Source organism: Pongo pygmaeus, chromosome 6, assembly GCF_028885625.2.
Source record: "Pongo pygmaeus isolate AG05252 chromosome 6, NHGRI_mPonPyg2-v2.0_pri, whole genome shotgun sequence".
In the NCBI taxonomy this organism is placed as follows: Eukaryota; Metazoa; Chordata; class Mammalia; order Primates; family Hominidae; genus Pongo; species Pongo pygmaeus.
This window is the reverse complement of record NC_072379.2, coordinates 83,400,385-83,421,261: the sequence shown is the minus strand read 5'-3', so window position 1 is coordinate 83,421,261 and position 20,877 is coordinate 83,400,385. Positions and strand designations below refer to the sequence as shown.

The following is a 20,877-nucleotide window of genomic DNA, read 5'->3' as shown; positions in this document are numbered from 1 at the left end:
AGGAAATTATATATATTAGGTACCTGAAGGATATCCTAGTAGGCAGATGGTTCTTACAGCATGAGGATAGATAAATATGGACTGACATAATCAGGGGTGTGTGTGTGTGTGTGTGTGTGTGTGTGTGTGTGTAAGGAAAGTGATCCCATGGCAGTGGTGGGACCACTAAATAATGACTAAGTGATCCTAAGATCACTTAAAAACAGCAAGAAGTGGGCTGAAAACAGAGTCTCCGCTCTGTTTTAGATGGATACCAAATAAGGAAGAATGGTCAACAATGTCAGGTGCCACAAAATGGTCCAGGAAGATAAGGAATATAAAGTGTCCCTTGGATTTAACAAGTAGTCATACCACACAGCCTTGGTGAAGAACAATGAAATGGCTGAAGAGAGAATGCTAATTGAGCCAGTGAAGGCAGAGAGTCAACACTGCTCTTTCTAGATGTTTGCCAGAGGAGGAAAGAGTTGATGAGGTAAACATACAGGAACAGAGTCCATGGGTGTTTTTCATTAAAAAAAAAATTTTTTTTGGAGGAAGGCAAACAGCAAGGTGATAGGGAGAACTGGACAACACAGAAAAAGAATGATTTGCATGGGGATAACTGATGGAGGAATCAACACCCTCAAGAAAGAAGGATAAGAAAAGATTCAGAGCAGAGGTAGAGAGATTGGCCTTAAACTTGAGAGAAGAAAAAGGAGGTTCACAAGCTATTTACAGCATTTCAGAAAGCCTTCTGGAAATTGCAATTAATAGAATGTCAAGTTTCTTTACTTTTTGCAGGCATTAACTCAACCCTTTGGGTTAACACTGGTTATTGCATGCTGATCAGAAATTCTAATTTGCTGTTGATGACATCATAGAAATGTCTAGGATGTGATTGGCAGACCATATATTGTTGGCAGAGTTATCTGGTTTTTACAATACCTAATTCTTACAACATGTGATCAACCTCCGATCAGAATGACAGCCAAAATTAAAAGACTATTTGCAGGGAACAGTGCCTAAGTGTTTGTACACTTATTTAACTTTTTTGCTTATTAGCATTACATCCATGACAGTGATGTATGTGATTTCATTTAAGTGACAAAATCTTTCAAGATATAAAGTCCATGGATGAAAACATAATAAAGAGTCCTTGGATGAAGAGAATGGGAATGAGTAGACAAGATCTCTACAGTCCCTTCATATCTAATATTCTATAATTTTAAGAGGGGCCTATAAGCACAAGTTCAGAAATGGCTAAATGGGAAAGTTGTAAAGAATACTTGACAACACCCCAACTAAACAATGACTCACTCTAAACAAGGCAAGGCAAGTAGAATGACAAGCAATGTAAATAACCATTCCCATCTGGAAGGCAACACAAGAAAAACCATTTAAAAAAGGGGTGGGGTGGGAGCGAGAGGAGAGTAGGGATAACAATGCTTTATTAAGGAAATGGAGTGCTGGCTTTATTGAGAATCATAAAACATTAACCAACGTTAGTAGCGGGGATGATCGTCATAAGCACATTAAAAAAATTTTTTTTTGGTTGGGCGTGGTGGCTCATGCCTGTAATCCCAGCACTTTGGGAGGCCGAGATGGGCAAATCATTTGAGGTCAGGAGTTCGAGACCAGCCTGACCAAAATGGTGAAACCCCCGTCTCTATTAAAATACAAAAATTAGCCGGGTGTGGTGGCGGGCGCCTGCAATCTCAGCTACTCGGCAGGCTCAGGCAGGACAACCATTTGAACCCAGGAGGGGGAAGCTGCAGTGAGCGAAGATCACGCCACTGCACTACAGCTTGGGCGACAGGGTGAGACTCCCTCTCGGAAAAAACGAATTTTTTGGCACATCGACCTAGCCAAACTTGCGTAAATACAAGTAAGAGTCAGACTCTTTTCTCATCAACACCTACACTAAGTTAGGCTCCTTCTGTACCTTCCACTCGGAACTTTGGTGTACTTTCGCCCACCAGAACTGGGCAAACTGAGAACATTTAAAAAACTGTTTAAGAGAAACTGGCCAGAGCAGTGAGTTAAGTGTTAAGACTGGTCTTACTCCTGGGTTGGATGCCAGCAATCCATCGGCCAGCACCTTCAACTGGATCCATCAATCCAATCTGGCCAGCACCCAGGAGCAGCCAGACTGACCAGCCAGGCCACGGATAGCCAGACAATAATCGACCTTAGGGTGTCCTTCGCATCCCGCTGGGCGGGTTCTGGGAGTAGAAGGCTGAGAAAAGGGAGTGTTGGGGAAGGAAGGAGTGGGACGATGTGTACTTTTCTCCCGGAACTGTAGTTCTATTGCCCCAACCTGGGCTCAGGTAACGGCCAGTAAACTAGGAGACAGCACTAAGGCTCGTGTCCGGGCCAGGCGGGTACCCCTAGTACTCTCTCCCCACACCCCCATGGCTCTGCCGCAGCCGCCGCCGCCGCCGCCCGCCGGGGCGCGTGACCCGGTGACCCCGGAGCACTGGGCATCCGGACCCCCCTTGCAGGCGCAGCCGCTATTAAGGCAGGAGGCTAAAGAGGGGGAGGAAGGGGAGGAGACAGGCGTCCAGGGCGCCTGGGGAACCGGCACGGCGGAGCAGCGGCGGCGGGGCTGGGGGGAGGCCGTCGAGTCGGCCGCGGCCGAGGAGGGGCAGGCGGAGGTCGGGGGCGCCGCGGCCGCGGGGTCAGGTTCCCCGGCGGGAGGCGCGGGTGGCGGCCTGGGGAGCTGGCGGCCGCTCCTCGCCTGGCTGCAGCGGCGGCAGCCCCAGTGCTGCCCCTGTGCGGCGCCCCTTTCCCGCTCCGCCGCGCACTGTTGTCATGGAGGAACCAAGATGGCGGCTCTGGCCTACAACCTGGGCAAGCGGGAGATCAACCACTACTTCAGCGTGAGGAGCGCCAAGGTGCTGGCGCTGGTGGCCGTGCTGCTGCTCGCAGCGTGCCACCTCGCCTCCCGCCGCTACCGAGGTGAGCGGGCCCTCCCCCCCTGCCCGGGCAGGCCGTGGGGGAGGCGGCGACGCGGCGGCTGGAGGCCGCCCCCGTCGCCCAACACACGCCCACGCGGCCTCCCGCCCGCCCGGCCCGCGGGGGAGGCGGTTCCCCCACGTGCCCCCAGGTGTCCCCAGCAGCGGGCCGGCGCCCGAGGCCAACTGAGTGGACCCCAGTGGGGGCCACCAAAGGACAATGGCTGGTGGTTCTGGGCGCCCCGAGCCGCCCGCGCTGGGGTCGGGGGCGCCAACCCTGGACCTGGCCCAAGGTGCTGCTGAGGTCCGGCTCCTGAGCGGTCTGGGCTCGGGGAGACGCGCCAGACCAGGGGCTCGCGTGCAGGAAGTCGGACAGGCGGTCCTTGGGGGCAGCCCGGGGCGCATGAAGCCCAAGGCCGCCCTGCAAGGGGCATCGCTGCCAGGAGTGGGGTCGCAGGTCCTGCCTCTTAAGGGTCCGGCTCTTTAGCCTTTGTTTAATTTTGCCTCTGCCCTGTAACACCCAGTCTGGGCTGTTGGACAGCGGCAAGGGCCGCCCCCATTTTCCTTTGCCAAAAGGGCGACAGCTGGCAAAAGATGCCTGTGGCCAAATGGAAGAGGTGCCACCCAGCTTTTGTGATACAGAAACATTTAAAGGCTTCGGAGTGCACACTTTTTACAAAGTTAAGGCACTAGAGCAGATTTTTGGAAAGAAGTTATGGGTTGACAGGCGTAAAGGTGGGCAGTTGAAAGCAAGTTGTAAGCAGTTTGAAAGCAGGCCTTGGCCATGGGTTTTGAAATTGGTGTAAAGGGGAAAAGGAAATATGACCTTATTTCAGAATGAATTATCTTTCAGTAATCAAGGGATATTTACTTGTCCTTGTTGATTGATTGTTTTTTTTCCTTTGTAAAAATGTCACTGGGAGAGAGGCTGACAGGCAGAGGGAAATTAATAATGATAGGATCTTTTATTTTTGGCTCTTAATACTATCAAAGCCATTATCTGGACAGCTCTTGGTGACTGTGAGATTAATCAGTCAAGATGTAATGTGTAATGGACAGGTGCAAATTAGCACTGTGCCTGTTTAACTTTACACCTACTTTGGCAAAATATCCATAAACGGGGTGCGTTTCCTTTACAGTCTGCGCTGTATTCTCATCCCAGGAGATCTTTCAATTTTGGTCAGTTTTGCTGCTTTATTTCTAAAAACTCCGATAATTAAAAATATTATACTCTAGAGCCATACTGGGTGAACAGCTTTTAGTGTACTAAATTGATTAAAAAAAGTAGATTCTTTATAACCTTTTGGCCTCTCTCCAGCTCTCTCCAGATCACAGCCTTACGACCTTGCAAGGCTTTGGTTTATCTACAATCATGTAAAACTAGCAATGTTGATGCATTGATTTGTGGTGGTTTTGAGGAAATATTTCTTTAACTACTATTAATCATTTTATGTCAATTTGGTATAAAAGAACAGTAGTTTAATTCAATTTATGTGATGGTAGTAGAGAGAAATTTTATAACTACTGTACTGTTGTCCTAAGATAAACATCTAGTCCCCTTCCTTTTATTTTTTTTTTTTGTGCTTTTTATCTTTTGATAACCTTGGACTACTATTATTTTTAGATTATAGATTTCATCTTATCAAGATCTGTCATCAGCAGGGAGAATAGAATGTCAGATGGGGACTTATGAGTCAGTGTAGCAATCTGGGATTGTTTATAAAGCCTTCTCCAAAAGTAAGTCATTAGTTTCCATAGGTACTTCAGTGCCTTGAGTGTGAAGCAGTACACCTGGTGTGTGTACTTGCCCAGACTGAATGTCAAGAATTTGAGCTGAAGACTTTGGGAAAAATAAACATGTTACCAGGAACATCCTCATGCTTTGGCAGTATCAAACTGAGTCAGGTGCAATGCCCTTCACACAAAGATAATCATACATTTGACTCACATTATAACTCTTTAGGACAGAGGTGGCCAATCTTTTGGCTTCCGTGGGCCCCATTGGAAGAACTGTCTTTGGGCCACACATAAAATTAACACTAATGATAGCTGATGAGCTTAAAAAAAAAATTGCAAAAAATCTCGTATCGTTTAAAGAAAGTTTATGAATTTGGGCTGCATTCAAAGCCATCCTGGGCCTCCAGCAGCCCAGGCCACAGCTTGGAAAATCTTACTTTAGAATAAGAAAGGATCTTACATTAGATGAAGGGGATTAGGCTGTATATTTGGATTTTGAATGTGTGAGTATGAGTGTGCTGAGGCAAGGTAGAGTGAATGCAGTTTGGATATACATATTCAGTATCTCTTGCTTTACAAACTACCGAAAGTAAAGGAAAGAATTACCCACTACAGAAAGTAAAGCTTGGCGAATACTGTGTGCTTACATTGAGCACTTATATGTCAGGGACTGTTCTACTAAAGGTTTTACATGTTTTAACTCATTTTGTCTTTATAACCATTCTATGAGGTAGATACAATTACCATATTTCACTCCCCCCCCCCACTATTTTTAACATCTCTGTAATCAGGGTGAGTCTTTAAAACTTTGATTGCATGTCAAAGTTTAATTGGTAACATTTTTTTCTTACTGTGACATAAAATAATCATGTGTCTAATAATCAGTGGTCTTAGATTCAGTGAATTACAGTATTATTTCCATTTTAAATATGAAGCATGACAGATTAAATTGCCTAAGGATACACAGTGACTGAGCTAGGATTTAGATCCCAGTTAGTCTGTCTCATGCCTTATGTTACAGTCTGTCTTTCTCAGAACTTCTTAGACAGTGGGGAATGTGAAGATAGAGGGAGAAAGCATTTTCCAGGGAAGCATGGGTTAAACAACTTAGAAACAGTAATTCAGGCCGGGCACAGTGGCTCACGCCTATAATCCCAGCACTTTGGGCGGCTGAGGTGGGTGGATCACCTGAGGTCAGGAGTTCAAGACCAGCCTGGCCAACATGGTGAAACCTCTTCTCCTTCAATTAGCCGGGCGTGGTGGCGGGCACCTGTAATCCCAGCTACTCAGGAGGCTGAGGCAGGGAGAATCACTTGAACCCAGGAGGCAGAGGTTGCAGTGAGCCAAGATCGCATCCCAAAAAAAAAAAAAAAAATTCAATTTTATTGTACCAGCTAAGAGTTTTTCTATTTTTTTTTTTCCAGTCAAGAGGTAATTTTCTAAAAGTTGTTTGTGTAAAGCTTCAAAATCTGACCTGAGCCTACTTTTTGTTACCTGTGTTTTTTCCTTATTTTCCCCAAATTCCAGGTTCACAATCTAAACATGCTTTGCCCGTTTACACATCTCACAGTTATCTGATTTTCTCTGCCTGCAGTGACTTCTCTCTTGAAAGATAGTATAGGTTTTTCCTTCAAGGCCTGGTTCAAATGTCACCCCCACAGCAGTAGGAATTAGCAGTTCAGTTCTGCCAGCAACTTACACATACTTATTGTGTTGTATTGTAATAATTGGTATCTGTCTACCCACACAAACTGTTGAGCTTCCAAGAGTATCTTACTCATCTTTAAACCTTTAAATCATCAGAGCCTAACACACAATAGGAAATCCTTAAATAACTGTGGATAAATAGATTTCAAAGTCCTTATTTCCTTTTATGTTCTTTTGTGGCTTTAATTGAATTTCATGTTCTAATCTCAATTTTAGAAAGTAGGCGTTTTAAAATTATTAATATTATTTTCACATAATAGAATGACATTTTGAAAATAATTACCATCTTAACTATATTTTTTCCAAATGTTATCAATTTCTAACATTATGAATCTCAAAATGTCCATTATTAGTTTGATTACAGGTTAAAAATGTCATTTCTGTGACAAGTGGCCAATATCTGTAGCCTTAAGGATAGTTCCAATCTGGATAAATTTTAATTTTTTAAATTGATAAAGTTAACTTCAAATGCCTTAATTTTGTTGAAATCAAATTCTTTTTTTTTTTTTTTATCACTAAGCATATTAAATGCCAGTGCTAAATGATATTTGATGTTCTGGAGAAAAGTAAGTTGAAAGCTTCAGGAATTAGAGCAAGAAAGCAGCAGCTCTGGGTCTCTTAGCCTTTTCTTTCTTTGACTGTTAGAAAGATCCTGATCTTTATGATACCACTTGTAATGAGACACTCCTTGCTTGTCTAACGATAAATCTTAATGGTGATTTTCAGCACAGACTAAAGTATAACTTGCTGTATCTTAGGCAAACAAAATATTCTATGGACTATACTGTAAACTTCATGATCTGGTATTTTAATGGTTGGTAGTAGGAAACAGTTTTAGCAGGATGATTCAGTCTAAATTTAGGTGCAGTGTGCCAGAGATATTCTCTTCAAAGGAAAACATAAGTTGGGGTTTATATGGGCCGTCAGATGTTTCCTTTAGTTATTACATTTTATTTTTCAGTTTGTTTTTGTTTGTTTGCTTTTAAGTATTTTTCTATCACAGAAAAATCATGCATAAAATTCTGAGATTGTAGATTGAAAAACCAGAATGCTTATACTTAAGATAATAGAATAAAGAGGAAGACAGCCATTCATCCAGATAATCTTAGTGTTGGAGATAGCTGAAGTAGATAATCCTGTCTCTTTAGTTTCTTTGTGTGTGTGTGTGTTTCTTGCTTGATTTATCTGAGCGCTTGGCAACATTTATCTCACATTAGTTGTGTTAAAATAGCTATCAAAATTATACTAGACAATTGAAAATACCAACTGAAGTTTTGTTTTGTTTTGTCTTTGATAAATTTGGAAAGGAAAATATATGTCAACAGATATTTGTATATAGTGTAAATATTAAAAAGGTGGCACATTATCTTAAGATCTAGGTTTACATTAGTGATTTGATTTTAAAAAATTTCCTTCCTGAGAAAAGAGAACTTGTTTTAGAGTATGAAATTTTATGGAGTTTTTTTCTGGATCAGGTTAATTTATTTTAATCAGGTTATAATAGTAGTAGTAATTTATTATTACTACTATTTTTATTATTTTGCTGACATACAAAAAAGTCATTCTCTTCTTGCTTTTTCAGTTGTCTACTTAGCAATCCTTTGTATTAGATTCTGTTAAAATAACTGGTACAGTTCCTGTCTTTTGACTGGACCCTAGCTGATATGATACAGACACATATGGATTAATTTCAGATATAAGCCTTGTAAAAAACATCTTTGCGTTATGAAATATGTTAAGTCATCATCAACTAGCATTCATTAGCAAATTAAGAATTTCTTCCATGGAAAGCTCAGTATTCTCTAAAATACTGTGTTTATAATGCCTTTGGGTTAGTGACAACTTCAAGTCTCATTTTACTATGGTGTTTTTTTTTTTTTTTTTTTGATACGGGTTCATCAGATTAGAGCTATTGTTTTCCATCAACTCAACAACTGAGAAACAAGATGTGGGTAATAGTATTGACTGGAGGCAAAAAAAGTTGTTTGCATTTTAGACACGTTTTCTGGGGAGAAACGACTGGTTATTTTGAGATACTGATATGGTGTTTCCATCTCTATAAAAACATACTGGTAACCCATATAGATGCGTAATCCCAGACACTGAAGTTTGATTAAGGTGTGTTTCTGTCTAGGCTTGTAATTAAAAGACAAAAGACAAATAACAACACCCCCCTCCCCCCAGAAAGGGGGAGGGGAGAAAGAAAACAGAAAAGAAAAAGAAGAAAACCTTAAAGGATTAACACCTAGTTATTTACAACTTAAAACTTTTTTTAAAAATAGATGTTTTGCTAACTTTTAACTTGGTTTAATAGATTTAAAGAGAAATGCTGTAAATATGGAATTTTCACCTTAATTTTAAACATTTACTAGGTTTTAATAAGATTTTACCATATGGCCGTTATAAAAGAATGCTACAGAAATGCTATTTGTAGAAAAATAACTTGTGTGTTTCTACAGTTCTTTTTTTACTCATCCTTAGTTATTTATGTAGCCTAATTTTGTTTTTTAGAACTAGAATTAGTTTTTAATAATTGGGGAAAATGGAGAACTAATTATTTGTAGTTTACTTAGAGACAGGTTATTAAAAAATCTTTGAAATACAAAAAAAAAAAAAAACTGCTCAGGCCGCATATATAGTTAACACAAATATAATAATTGATATCCTGCTTTCGTTAACCAGTTTCCCATCAATAAGATAATGCAACATTTTAACTTTTCCTTCCTGTTCTACTTTAGAATTTATGACATAGGAAACAACACTACTTTCAATATTTATGCATACTTGTCTTACATTTGTATCACCTTTTGTCTGTATTTTGGCTAGATAATGAGTAACTAGATTGAGAAAAGAGATGTGTTCTTCTACTTTAAAAATCTTTGTGTCTTCCTTATCTCTACCCTGAAATGCTCAATATCCGTTTTGTTCTGCAGTATTCTTCCTCCCAGACTCCTTAGCCTGACTTTAACTAAATGTGAAGTATAACTTGCTATTGACTATTAATAAAGAACTGGAGATTAAATTAAATAATATTTTATTATATCCCCATAGTTAACCTAAACATCTCATTCTGCCCCCCCCCACACCCCCATCCCACCCCATTCATTTGACATGTTTGAGCTTAAATGCCTCCAAACTCTCTTTTAACCCCTTTGGTCATGTATATTTAGCTAATGTACAGTAAAGTGCCCAAAAGTGTAGAGCGACTCTTTGTCTCAGTTTACCTGGGCTGAGGAGTTTCCTAGTTACGGAACTTTCTGTTTAAAACTAGGTCTCCAGGTATGCTGATGCACTATGTATTATAGTAGTTGAATAGGAAGTCATTTCCAAAGTCTTGTCTTTTATCCCTTAAACTTTTTTTTTTTTCAAATGAGACAGCCCAGACTGGAGTGCAATGGCATGATCTTGGCTCACTGCAACCTCTGCCTCCCGGGTTAAAGCAATTCTCATGTCTTGGCCTCCCGAGTAGCTGGGACTACAGATGTGTGCCACCACATCCAGCCAATTTTTGTATTTTTAGTAGAGATGGGGTTTCACCATGTTGGCCAGGCTGGTCTCGAACTCTTGACCTTGAGTGATCTGCCCACCTAGGCCTCCCAAAGTGCTGGGATTACAGGCGTGAGCCACTGTGCCTGGCCTCCCTTAAACTTTTTGTTCTCAGCTATAAGTAGGAGTGATATTCAGATGTAAAGGCTAATTTAAGGTTGAGATGATATCCCCGGAAAGAAAACCTGAAGCAGAAGGAACTGCCAAAGCAGGGAATGTATCATTTAGGAGTTAGGTGAAGTATAAGCCGTCAGTGGCTCTTGTCCTCTTGAATATTAATGTATTAATATTTACCATGTTTCTCATAAATGGGAGATGTGAACCTGGACGGTACAGTGAAACAGAGAAAACTCTACTTTTTTATTTCAAGGAACTTATATAGGGTCACGATAGCAGATGTGTAAAATTTTAACTATTATTTACAACACTGTTGTGTTTAACTGTTTTAGGCAATGATTCGTGTGAATACCTTCTCTCAAGTGGCAGATTTCTTGGAGAGAAAGTTTGGCAACCTCACAGTTGTATGATGCATAAATACAAAATCAGGTAACATTTCTTCATTTTGTTGTTTTCTTTTTCAGGATGGGTCTTAATATGTAGTGGAGACGGGTTGGTGAAACAGTACTTTTCTTCTCTATGTTGGGGTAGAGACTTGCTGACTGAGTGTAGGGCTGATTGCAAATGAAGATTTCCCTGCCCACTAAGGTTTTAGGGAAGGGCTTTGGCCAATCTGCTTTATCTCAGGTGTGTGATAACTAGGCCTAAGGCAATAATCCTTGAGCAAAAGACTCTTGCTCTGGCACCTGGATACCTATCTTATGGAGTTATTCTAAGGATTAAGAGATAATAGATATAAAGCACCTAATACAGTTAGAGTACATCTTAAACATGTAATGAATCGAGCTATTACAGAGAGTTAACTGATTACAAGAACGTGGAGTGGTAAGTTAAACAAACCTGGCCACCCGCTTATAAAGCAATATAATGGTATGTGTAACAATCTAGATCAACTTTCTTCAAAAACCGTGTGCTTTGAAATGCCAGTATGGCTGATTTTACTTGTTTTAATTAATTTTTCTTTGTTGCTTTCAGTGAAGCAAAGAACTGCCTTGTAGATAAACATATTGCATTTATTGGAGATTCCAGAATTCGTCAATTGTTTTATTCTTTTGTAAAAATAATTAATCCCCAATTCAAAGAAGAAGGAAATAAGGTAAAACTTGTCTATTCCCTTCTGTAGAGTGTTTTAGAAGTTAACCAACTGAATAGTTACAGGAGGAATGTGTCTCTCCAGATTGAGTAGGAGCTGAAAAAATTTTAGTTTGATTTTCAGAAAGGTTGGGGAAAAAGAGGGATGACTTGCTTTAATGAGGAAGATGACAAAAAGAAGTGGTGGCTAAGACATTGGCAAGCTTTTTATTGTAATAACCTAAACTTTTAGTTTTCAGAAATAATAAATTCTTACCATGGAAAAACTTTTAAATTTCCTTAGAAAGAAGACAAAGAGAAAATATCACCCCTTATTCTCCTGTTAGTATTTTTCCATACTTCTTTTTGCTCATCTCTTTTTTTAAAAAAATACTAGTAATCTTTTAATATGTGCAATTTTATATCTTGCTTTTTTCTTCACCACTTATTCACCATTATATAATCAACTTAAGTATCTTCTTAATGGCAACATATTATTGAGTGGATATAATGTAATTTTATATAATTTTCCACTTTTTAAAGCTTTTTGTAGTTTTCTAATCTAATTTTGCAGTTAAAAAAGACATTTTAAATTACTTCTTTGTGTGAAAACTTTGCTTTTTAGATTATTTCCTTAGGGTAGAATCTCTAAAATTCAAATATTAGGTTAAAGAACATAAACATTTAATAATTATTATGCTGCAAAATTCTTTCAATTTATACTAATTAGCAATATATTTTGGGGCCTAATTTTCTGCAAACTTTCTGGCATTGGGTGATCATGCTGTAAATTAAAACAGCAGTGCAATAAGTTTCTGTTATTGATTTTGTTAGGAAATTTCTTCTTTAAAAATATAACTTTGAAAACTAACAAGGATTAATTTCTTTGTATATATTAATTAGTTCATTATTTTTTGGTGAATTATCTCATCATATCTTCTGTTTATACCTTTTTAAGTGATCCCAGATTCTAATCATTGTCTTCAAATACCATGTGATTGGGAGAGGGGAATAGCAAAGGGGGGAAAGTTGAATACAAGAAAGTTTAGAATTGTGAGGGGAGTAGCTCATGAATTTATGACAATCTGCCTGTGTTAAAGAGTTGAAAACTTAGAGCCTTCACAGCTAAGTAGTTATTAACATAGTGATGATGATACCAGGTCCTAAATCTTTAGCAGCTATTCCATGTGAGAATGAGAATAATGGAAACAAATGATACAGTCAACTTTTCATTTTATTTGCTATCTGTATTTTCCATTTGCATTTATACATATGAAATTATAGAGAAGACTCAGAACTATTTAACATGAAATTATTACAATTTAAAGTGAAAAATTTTAATTAACTTTTATTTTTAATAATTAAAAATTTTTTTTTAATAGAGATGAGGTCTCACTGTGTTGCCCAAGCTGGTCTTAAACTTCCGAGCTCAAGCAAGTCTTCCATCTTGGCCTCCCAAAGTGCTGGAATTACAGGCATGAGCCACTGTGCCCAGCCTTTAGTAAACTTTTAAAAAGTAGAGAGATTTCTGATTACTATGAAGGTTTTAATATTTCTTGGCTTAAAGTTGCATGACTTTCTAAAAATTTGAATAATGGATTTGACAGTAGGTAGGTGAAAAAAGCTGTAATGGTTTAGTCTGCAGCCAAAAGTAGATTGAATATGGTACATTGTTTCTGAGCCCTAGTTACAACACTTAGGTTTCCAGTTTTTATAGTCTAGGATGCCCAGTTATCCCAAGATTATCAAACGAGATATCAGACAAGATTAGTTTATATGCATTTAAAAGGAAACAAAGATAGTGTGTCCCAGTCTTAAAGAGACAATTTTCAAGGAAATATTTAATTCAAGCTGATAGTGGAGCATTTGCCAAATTATGTATTACCTTGTCTCTGCACACCTTGAGGACAGAAATTACATATCATCATTATTATTTTTAAATATATTTCTTGTGCCTGGCATAATCTGGCATATTATAAAAGCTTATTAATTTTATTTAAAGCCTGGTATGGGCATGTCTGGGTAGAATAGGAATATTGAAGATAATTCTTTGTTTGAATTTGGTTTCTTTTGCGTATTGAGGCAAATTTTTTACAGAAGAGACTTTAGAGGTGAATTTTTTCAAATTATGCTTTGTGGGAGACTAGTTCTGTGAGAAGCTTTGGTCAAATAAATTTGGGCAGAGCTAGATATCGTATCTCCCTGTTAGATAGTTTTAATTTAGGCTGGGATATTAAAAACTTGAGAAATCTTACAATAAAGAAATCCGTTTTGTGTTGCTTCCAGCCATAGGGCAGGTTAAATACTCTGGGGGCTCCTTCTATGTCAAACCAACTGGAGCCTACGTTTAAAAAATACTGTTGATGGACTGGGTGCGGTGGCTTATGCCTGTAATCGCAACACTTTGGGAGGCTGAGGCAGGCAGATCACGAGGTCAAGAGATGGAGACCATCCTGGCCAACATGGTGAAACCCCATCGCTAGTAAAAATACAAAAATAAGGCCGGGCATGGTGGCTTGTGCCTGTAATCCCAGCACTTTGGGAGGCCGAGGTGGGCAGATCATCTGAGGTCATGAGATCAAGACCATCCTGGCCAACACGGTGAAACCCTATCTCTACTAAAATGCAAAAAATTAGCTGAGTGTGGTGGCATGTGCCTGTAGTCCTAGCTACTCGGGAGGCTGAGGCAGGAGAATCACTTGAACCCAGGAGGTGGAGGTTGCAGTGAGCTGAGATCGTGTCACTGCACTCCAGCCTGGCGACAGAGTGAGACTCTGTCTCAAAAAGAAAAAAAAGAATAGTAGCATTAAAGTTCTGAAAGTAAGTTTCAACCTAGAATTGTACACCTGGGATTAAAATTTCTGTGTTCTTGAGATGTATTATAGGACATTCTCAGATATTTAAAAATGATGAGGTTTTACTACAAAATAGGCTTAACACTAAAGTAATTTCTGAAGGATAACCATCAGGAATGAGAGAAATGTTCAGAAAAAAATTATCTGAAATATAAGAAGCAATGGTTTAAGAAAATAGTAAAAATGTATATAAATCTAAACAATGTTTGTATAAAGTAATAATATCTTTTGCACTTAGTGAAAAGACAGAACTAAAGAACTGGCTAATAATAGCATATATGTCAAGGGTAAATGATCACAAAGTGTTCTAATGTACTCTATATTCTCTAAAATATTGTGTTTTTTTAAAACTTAAGTTAAAGATGCACAGTAAAACTTCAAGAATAAGGACCGAAAGAATAGAATTAGAATGTATAAATTTCAACCAGAAGAATAAAAAAATTAAGCAAAAACCAAACTCATCTAATGCCAAATATGTATTTTATACACATGCATACACATGCATGTACCATACATATACATATGATATACATATGCACACATATTTGTATGTCTATGTAAAAAGCTGTTTTTGCATATATTATCCATATATGAAAAAGCTACATATATGTGGCAGGGATAGAAATTAAAAAGTGAGATGGTGGAGCCAGGCACGGTGGCTCATGCTTGTAATCCCAGCACTTTGGGAGGCCGAGGCAGGTGGATCACGAGGTCAGGAGATCGAGACCATCCTGGCTAACACAGTGAAACCCCGTCTCTACCAAAAACACAAAAAATTAGCTGGGCGTGATGGTGGGCACCTGTAGTCCCAGCTATCGGGAGGCTGAGGCAGGAGAATGGCGTGAACCCGGGAGGTGGAGCTTGCAGTGAGCCGAAATTGCGCCACTGCACTCCAGCCAGGGCGACAGAGTGAGACTCCATTTCAAAAAAAAAAAAAAAGAGTAAGATGGTAAAAACATTTATAGTCAAAATAAATGCAAGTAGCCTAAACTTGTGAGCTAAACACAGATTTTCAGATTGCTCTTAAAGAGAACTTTCTGCTGCTTAAAAAGACATATTTAAAATAAAAAGGACATGGAAAGGTTTTAATTAAAAATGAAAAAGGATTCACTAGGTAAATACTAAAGAAAGTTAAGTCATGTTAGTATAAGATAAATAGATTTTAAGGCAAAAGCATTTTCAGGGATACAGAAAGTCACTTTCTAATGACAAAGAGTTCAGATAACTAAGATTTTAAACTTGTAGTCATCTAATAAATTAGCCTTAAAATTTATAAAGCAAAAATATAACTACAAGGAGAAATTGGCAAATTCTCACTCATAGTGGGAGAATTGCATACTGCTCTCAATTAATGATAGGACAAGCAAATAAAACTAGTAAACATATAGTAGAGCATTAACATGCTTGATTGTGTAAGCTTATAGCTCACTTTACAATCAGGGAATATGTTTGTTTGAAGCACACGTGGAACTTTTTAATTATTTTTATTTTTATTTTTACTTTTTTTTTGAGACGGAGTCTCACTCTGTTGCCCAGGCTGGAGTGCCAGTGGTGCGATCTCAGCTTACTGCAAGCTCTACCTCCCGGGTTCACACCATTCTCCCGCCTCAGCCTCCCCAGTAGCTGGGACTACAGGCACCCGCCACCACGCCCAGCTAATTTTGTTTTTGTATTTTTAGTAGAGACAGGGTTTCACCGTGTTAGCCAGGATGGTCTCGATCTCCTGACCTCGTGATCCGCCCGCCTCGGCCTCCCAAAGTGCTGGGATTACAGGTGTGAGCCACTGCACCCGGCCAACTTTTTATTTTTAACGTGTATTACACCATTAAGCAAGTTCCAACAATATCAGAGAATTGGTGTCATTCTTTCTTTAAGGTAAGTTACTTTATATCAAACTTAACCTGATAAAAATTCTAGAAGCCTACAGTAAATGTTCTTAATGGTGAAATGTCAGACATATTTCCATTAAAATCAGGAAAAAGACAAGGATGTTCATTACTGCTGCTTCTGTTCAACATTGTATTAGAGATTCTAGCCAAAAAAGGTAATCTAAAGATGTAAGAATTGGGAAGAAATAAACTGAGGAGTTCATATGATATAATTCTCTACATAGAAAATCCCAAAAAATTTATAGAAAATTTACTGGAAGTAATAAATATTTTAACAAGGTAGCTGATAATAAGATGTACATACAAAAATTGTGATACCTCAACAAAGCTGTTAAAAATTAACACATATCTACATGCCAACAATGTAAAGTTCTAAAGGCTTTTAAAATATACCATGTGCAATGGTAACGGCAACAGCTATATGTTACATAGGAATAAACAGCAAACGTGGAAGATCTGTATGCAGAAAAGCCATAAAAATTTATTGGAAGACAGTTCCATATGGCATAATTAGATGGAATATAATATACTGTTTCCTTGGATGGGAAGACTCAGTATTGTAAATATGTCGGTTATTCCCAAACTGATCTGTAGGTTCAGTGTAATTCCAACAAAATCCTAACAGAATTTGTTGTGCAACTTTACTGATGGATTCTAAATTTTTTATAGAAGGGCAGTAGACCAAGAATAACCACAACAAATCTGAAGAACAAGGTGGAAAGGATTTGTTATACAATATCAAGATTTAATTTTACCTTGTAGTAATTAAAACAGTGTGATATTGGTATAGAGTTAAACAAAGAAACCATTAGAATAGACTATAGAGCTCTAAAATAGAAACATGCATATAAAATGACTTTAAAAGTAACAGAAATGCCATTGATGATCCCTGGGGAGAGGAAGGTCTATTCAGTTAATTGTGCTAAGGCAATTACCACATGGAAAAAGTTGAAATTGGATTCCTACCTCACACCATCGAGTAAAATCGTTTCTAGGTGGATGAGTTTAAACTTAAATATGAAAGTAAAAAATTTGAAACCTTTAGAAATAGAAATAAAATGTAGGAGAATATCTTCATTATCTCAAGGTAGGGAAACATCTCTTACATAGGAAACAAAAAGTGCTAACCATAAAATAAAAGATAAATTCACATACCTTAAGATAAAGAGTATCTGTTCACCAAAAGATACCTTAAAGAAAAAAGATAAGCCACAAATTGAGAAAAGATAATTTACAATATATATTCAAGAAATATCAGAAACTGCAAATTAATGAAAAAGACAACCTAGTAGACAAAAGGTGGGGGTCAGGGAGCATGGCCAGGCATTTTACTGGTGGAAGTGAGATTTTTTTATACCTACTATAATGGCAGAAACTAAATCTGACAATGGCAAGAAATATGAAAACAGACCAGATATATTAGGCTGTGTACCAGTAGATGTCTTATAAACTGCAAATGAGAGTGTAAATGGTTACAAATACTCCAGAAAATAATTTCCATTATCATTTGATGGTGAACATTTTTATGGCCTATGGATCTATGGAACAATTAGGGAAATTCTTACTCTTTTGTTAAGAGACATATCCAAGAAGATAACAATTAGTGCTGTTTATAATCTAGATAGTAATGTATTGTATCAGTTGACCTGTACTCTACAAAAATAGTAAATATGATACTTGATATTAATAAAAATAGTATTGATAAACTGATATGTACAAGTTTTTAAAGGCTAGGGAATGTTCTAGGTTATACGAGATTAAGAGATGTGACAACTAAATGTAACACTTGATTTTAATTGGATTGTAGATTAAAATATAAGAGCTATATAAAGGATATTCTTGAGAAATTGGAAACAATTGAATATGGACTGTGTATTAAATGAGATAATATTTTATCAGTGTCAAATTCCTTATGTAAGAGAACGTTCTTATGGGTATGTGCTTAAAGAGATATATGCTTAAGTATTTAAGAGTGAAATGTTATGAGTTCTTCAATGAACTTTCACATAGTTCAGCAAAAGAGAAAAACTATAGAATATATATGTGTAGAGAGGGAGAAAGGTAAAGCTGGTACAGGAAATGTTAACAGTTGGTAAAAGGTTTTGGGCGTTCATTTAATTCTGTCAGCTTTGCTATAAGATTGAAAATTTTTAAAATTGAAAGTTGGAGAGAAAGCCAACAACATTAAACAATATATCATTTAAAGATGCATATTTTGGGGACAAAAACTAAAGAAAGTTTTTAAAACAAAGTATAAACACACAATTTAGGAGAGTGGTTTACTTTGGGTGAAGCAGGGAGTTAAGATAGGGAAAGGACCACATAGGTGGTTCAGTGTGTTGGCAGTGCTCTGATTTGTATCATGGATTCATGAGTGTTTATTTAGTTCTACTGTGCTTTGTGATTTTCATATATGTGACTTATTTGTATATATCAAACATTATATTAAAAAAGGAAAAAGAAGAAAGAGATCGAGTTGCATTAATTACTGTATGCAAAGTAAGACAAAGAAAGTTCATGACATTATTTTTCTGAGGACAAATTTTTAAAAGGTTGAGGATGGGGTAGAAGGAGGAAAACACCTGTGTGATTTTGTTTGACCCAGTATATCCCAGATTTATTTCACCAAAGAAACTTACCTTAAAGTTTCATTGAATTAATAGTCTCAAGACTCCTTTTGGAAAGTGATGTTTTAGAAGCACCAACAAGAATCTAAAAAGTTAACCTGTTGATAGAACAAATTTTGTTTCATGGAGATTTCAGTATAAATACTATTTGTCTGTTTGAATTAATGAATACATTTCAACTTTGATTTTAGCAACAGAATTAGCTTCTTACTGACCACCTTTACCCCTTTCCCACCTACGATTTCTATTTCTGAAAGGAATGCCATTCTTTATGTAGAACATTTGGTTACAAGAAGTTGTAGTGTTCACATTTCAACTTTTTCTACAAATGGACTATTTATATACTGTTTTCAAAGTGAAACCTATAATAACCTAGAGTCATGTTCATCCATTCCTGTCAGTCAGGGCCTATACTAGTACACCGGTGAGAATGGACTAGATGTTGCTACAGCAACAAACCACTCTAACGTCTTAACAAAACAGAAGTTCTTGCTTAGCGTTGCATGTCCTAGGTGGGCTGGCAACAGGCTTTGCTCCACACAGTCATTCAGCAGTTCCTACTATTGGAATTTTTACTATCTTCTAGAGTACCTTGGAACATTCAGCTTCCTTAGTCTGTGCATCAGTTAAGTTAGAGACTAGAGAATTGCCTTGGGAAATTCAGCCTGGAAGTGGCGTATGTCATATATATCCACATCACATTAGCCAAAACTAGCCGTGTGGCTCTGCCTAACTGGAAGGGCCTCAGGAAATGAAGGGAAGCAGTCCATTTCTGAGATAAATAGTAATACAAGTGCTGGGCATGGTGGCACATGCCTTGTAATCCCAGCACTTTGGGAGGCTGAGGTGAGTGGATCACTTGAGCCCAGGAGTTCGAGACTAGCTGGGCAACGTGGCAAAACCCTGTTGCTACAAAAAATTTTTTAAAAAATTAGCCGGGCATGGTGGCGTGCACCTGTGGTCCTAGCTACTTGGGAGGCTGAGGTGGGAGGATTGCTTGAGCCCAGGAGGCGGAGGTTGCAGTGAACTAAGATTGCGCCTTGTACTACAGCCCAGGCAACAGAGTGAGACTGTCTCAGAATAACAAACAAAATCAAATCAAACAAAAAATGGTAATACTGGAACTAAATTGGAATCCTGGCAATCTTGGCAGAAAGGTAATTTATATAGACATGTTTATGTATCTGCTTGTTTGCTGTTGAAATTTTATCTTTGAACTATATCTTAGATGTTGAAAATCACATGTAGACAATTTAACTAGTGTCACTTACTTTGTTATGTTCTGTCTCGGTTTTTCCCCTTCGGGTTGAATGTATAGATATTTGAGATTTGGTACATAAAAATAAATCAACAAAAATATGCATAAAAATAAATCAACAAAGCAGCTAAATGGGGCATTTTTTATATAAATTTAATCTATACACTGATGTTTCTCTGTATCCTTTTATGACAGCATGAAAACATTCCTTTTGAAGACAAGACTGCATCAGTTAAAGTGGTAAGTTCATGTAATAGTAAGCTAGATGTTACAATGTTGAAACTATATTCATTGGTTAATTGAACATACTAAGTATATTTCAATGTATTCTTGAGAGTAGATAAGAATATTAGGATAGTGGAATAAAAGTTTGTGTGAGTTGTTTTATGTAATGGTCTCAAAATTTTATTTGGAAAGAATAATCTTGCACATGAATTTGAAACCAGTATGTGTTCTGGGTTAATGTCCATAAAAGAATATATGTGAATTTTCTGAATTCCTAATCAGTGAGAATTCAGTGAGGATCAAGACAAAAATGGCCTTGACCTAATGAAGATTGCAGGTCTTTATAGTTCTGTACATGCAAACACAAGTGGGACAAGGATGGCAGAAAAGAAAAAGAGGGGCAATGGGAATGTACAGAGCAAGGAATTGAAAGTCATTTTCCTCCCTGCAGAAGTGATATTTTAACTGAGGCTTCAAAAATAACAAAGAGTTAGGCAGGCTCAGTGGAAGAGTTTTGTGAGCATTATGGACAGAAGGAATAGTATGTGCAAAGTCCTAGAGAAAAAGGAGAACATAGAGCATTCGAAGAGCTGACTGAGGACCAAAAGGGAGAGCAAGGGTACAGGCGGCAGGAGAAAAGGCAGAAGGGACAGGTGGAGATCCTGCACCTTGTTAGCAACTTATAGGATTTTAGATTTTATTGTGAGGGCAGTAGAAAGTCTCTGAATACTTAAGCAGGGGCGTGACAAGATCAGGTTTAAGTTTTTAAAAGATTGCTCTGGCTAAAATGTGGACAGTAGGTTAGAGGAAGACAAAAGTGGATTCAAGGAGAACTGTTTAAGACTCTTGCCAAATTAAGATAGGAATTGAAGATGTCTTGGACAAGGTAGTGTTTTACTTTTAAGTACTCTG

At 38.0% G+C, this 20,877-nt stretch overlaps 1 protein-coding gene across 9 annotated transcripts in view; it reads left to right on the top strand.

The window, feature by feature from the left end:
• The first annotated feature begins 2,527 nt into the window (after positions 1–2,527).
• Positions 2,528–20,877, top strand: part of CASD1 (CAS1 domain containing 1) — a 96,979-nt gene continuing 78,629 nt past the window's right edge. For 7 of the 9 annotated variants that reach the window (XR_008503577.2, XR_010126947.1, XR_008503579.2 and 4 more), the window contains exons 1-4: positions 2,555–2,937; positions 10,373–10,469; positions 11,016–11,136; positions 19,936–19,980. Coding sequence is in view for 2 of the 9 variants with exons in the window: in XM_054494445.2 (XP_054350420.1) it covers positions 2,805–2,937; positions 10,373–10,469; positions 11,016–11,136; positions 19,936–19,980 (396 nt within the window). In the remaining 7 variants the exon portion in view is untranslated. Of the gene's footprint in view, positions 2,938–10,372; positions 10,470–11,015; positions 11,137–15,716; positions 15,842–19,935; positions 19,981–20,877 lie in introns of those variants that run through there. The other 2 variants (XM_054494443.2, XM_054494446.2) reach the window with 2 other exon arrangements.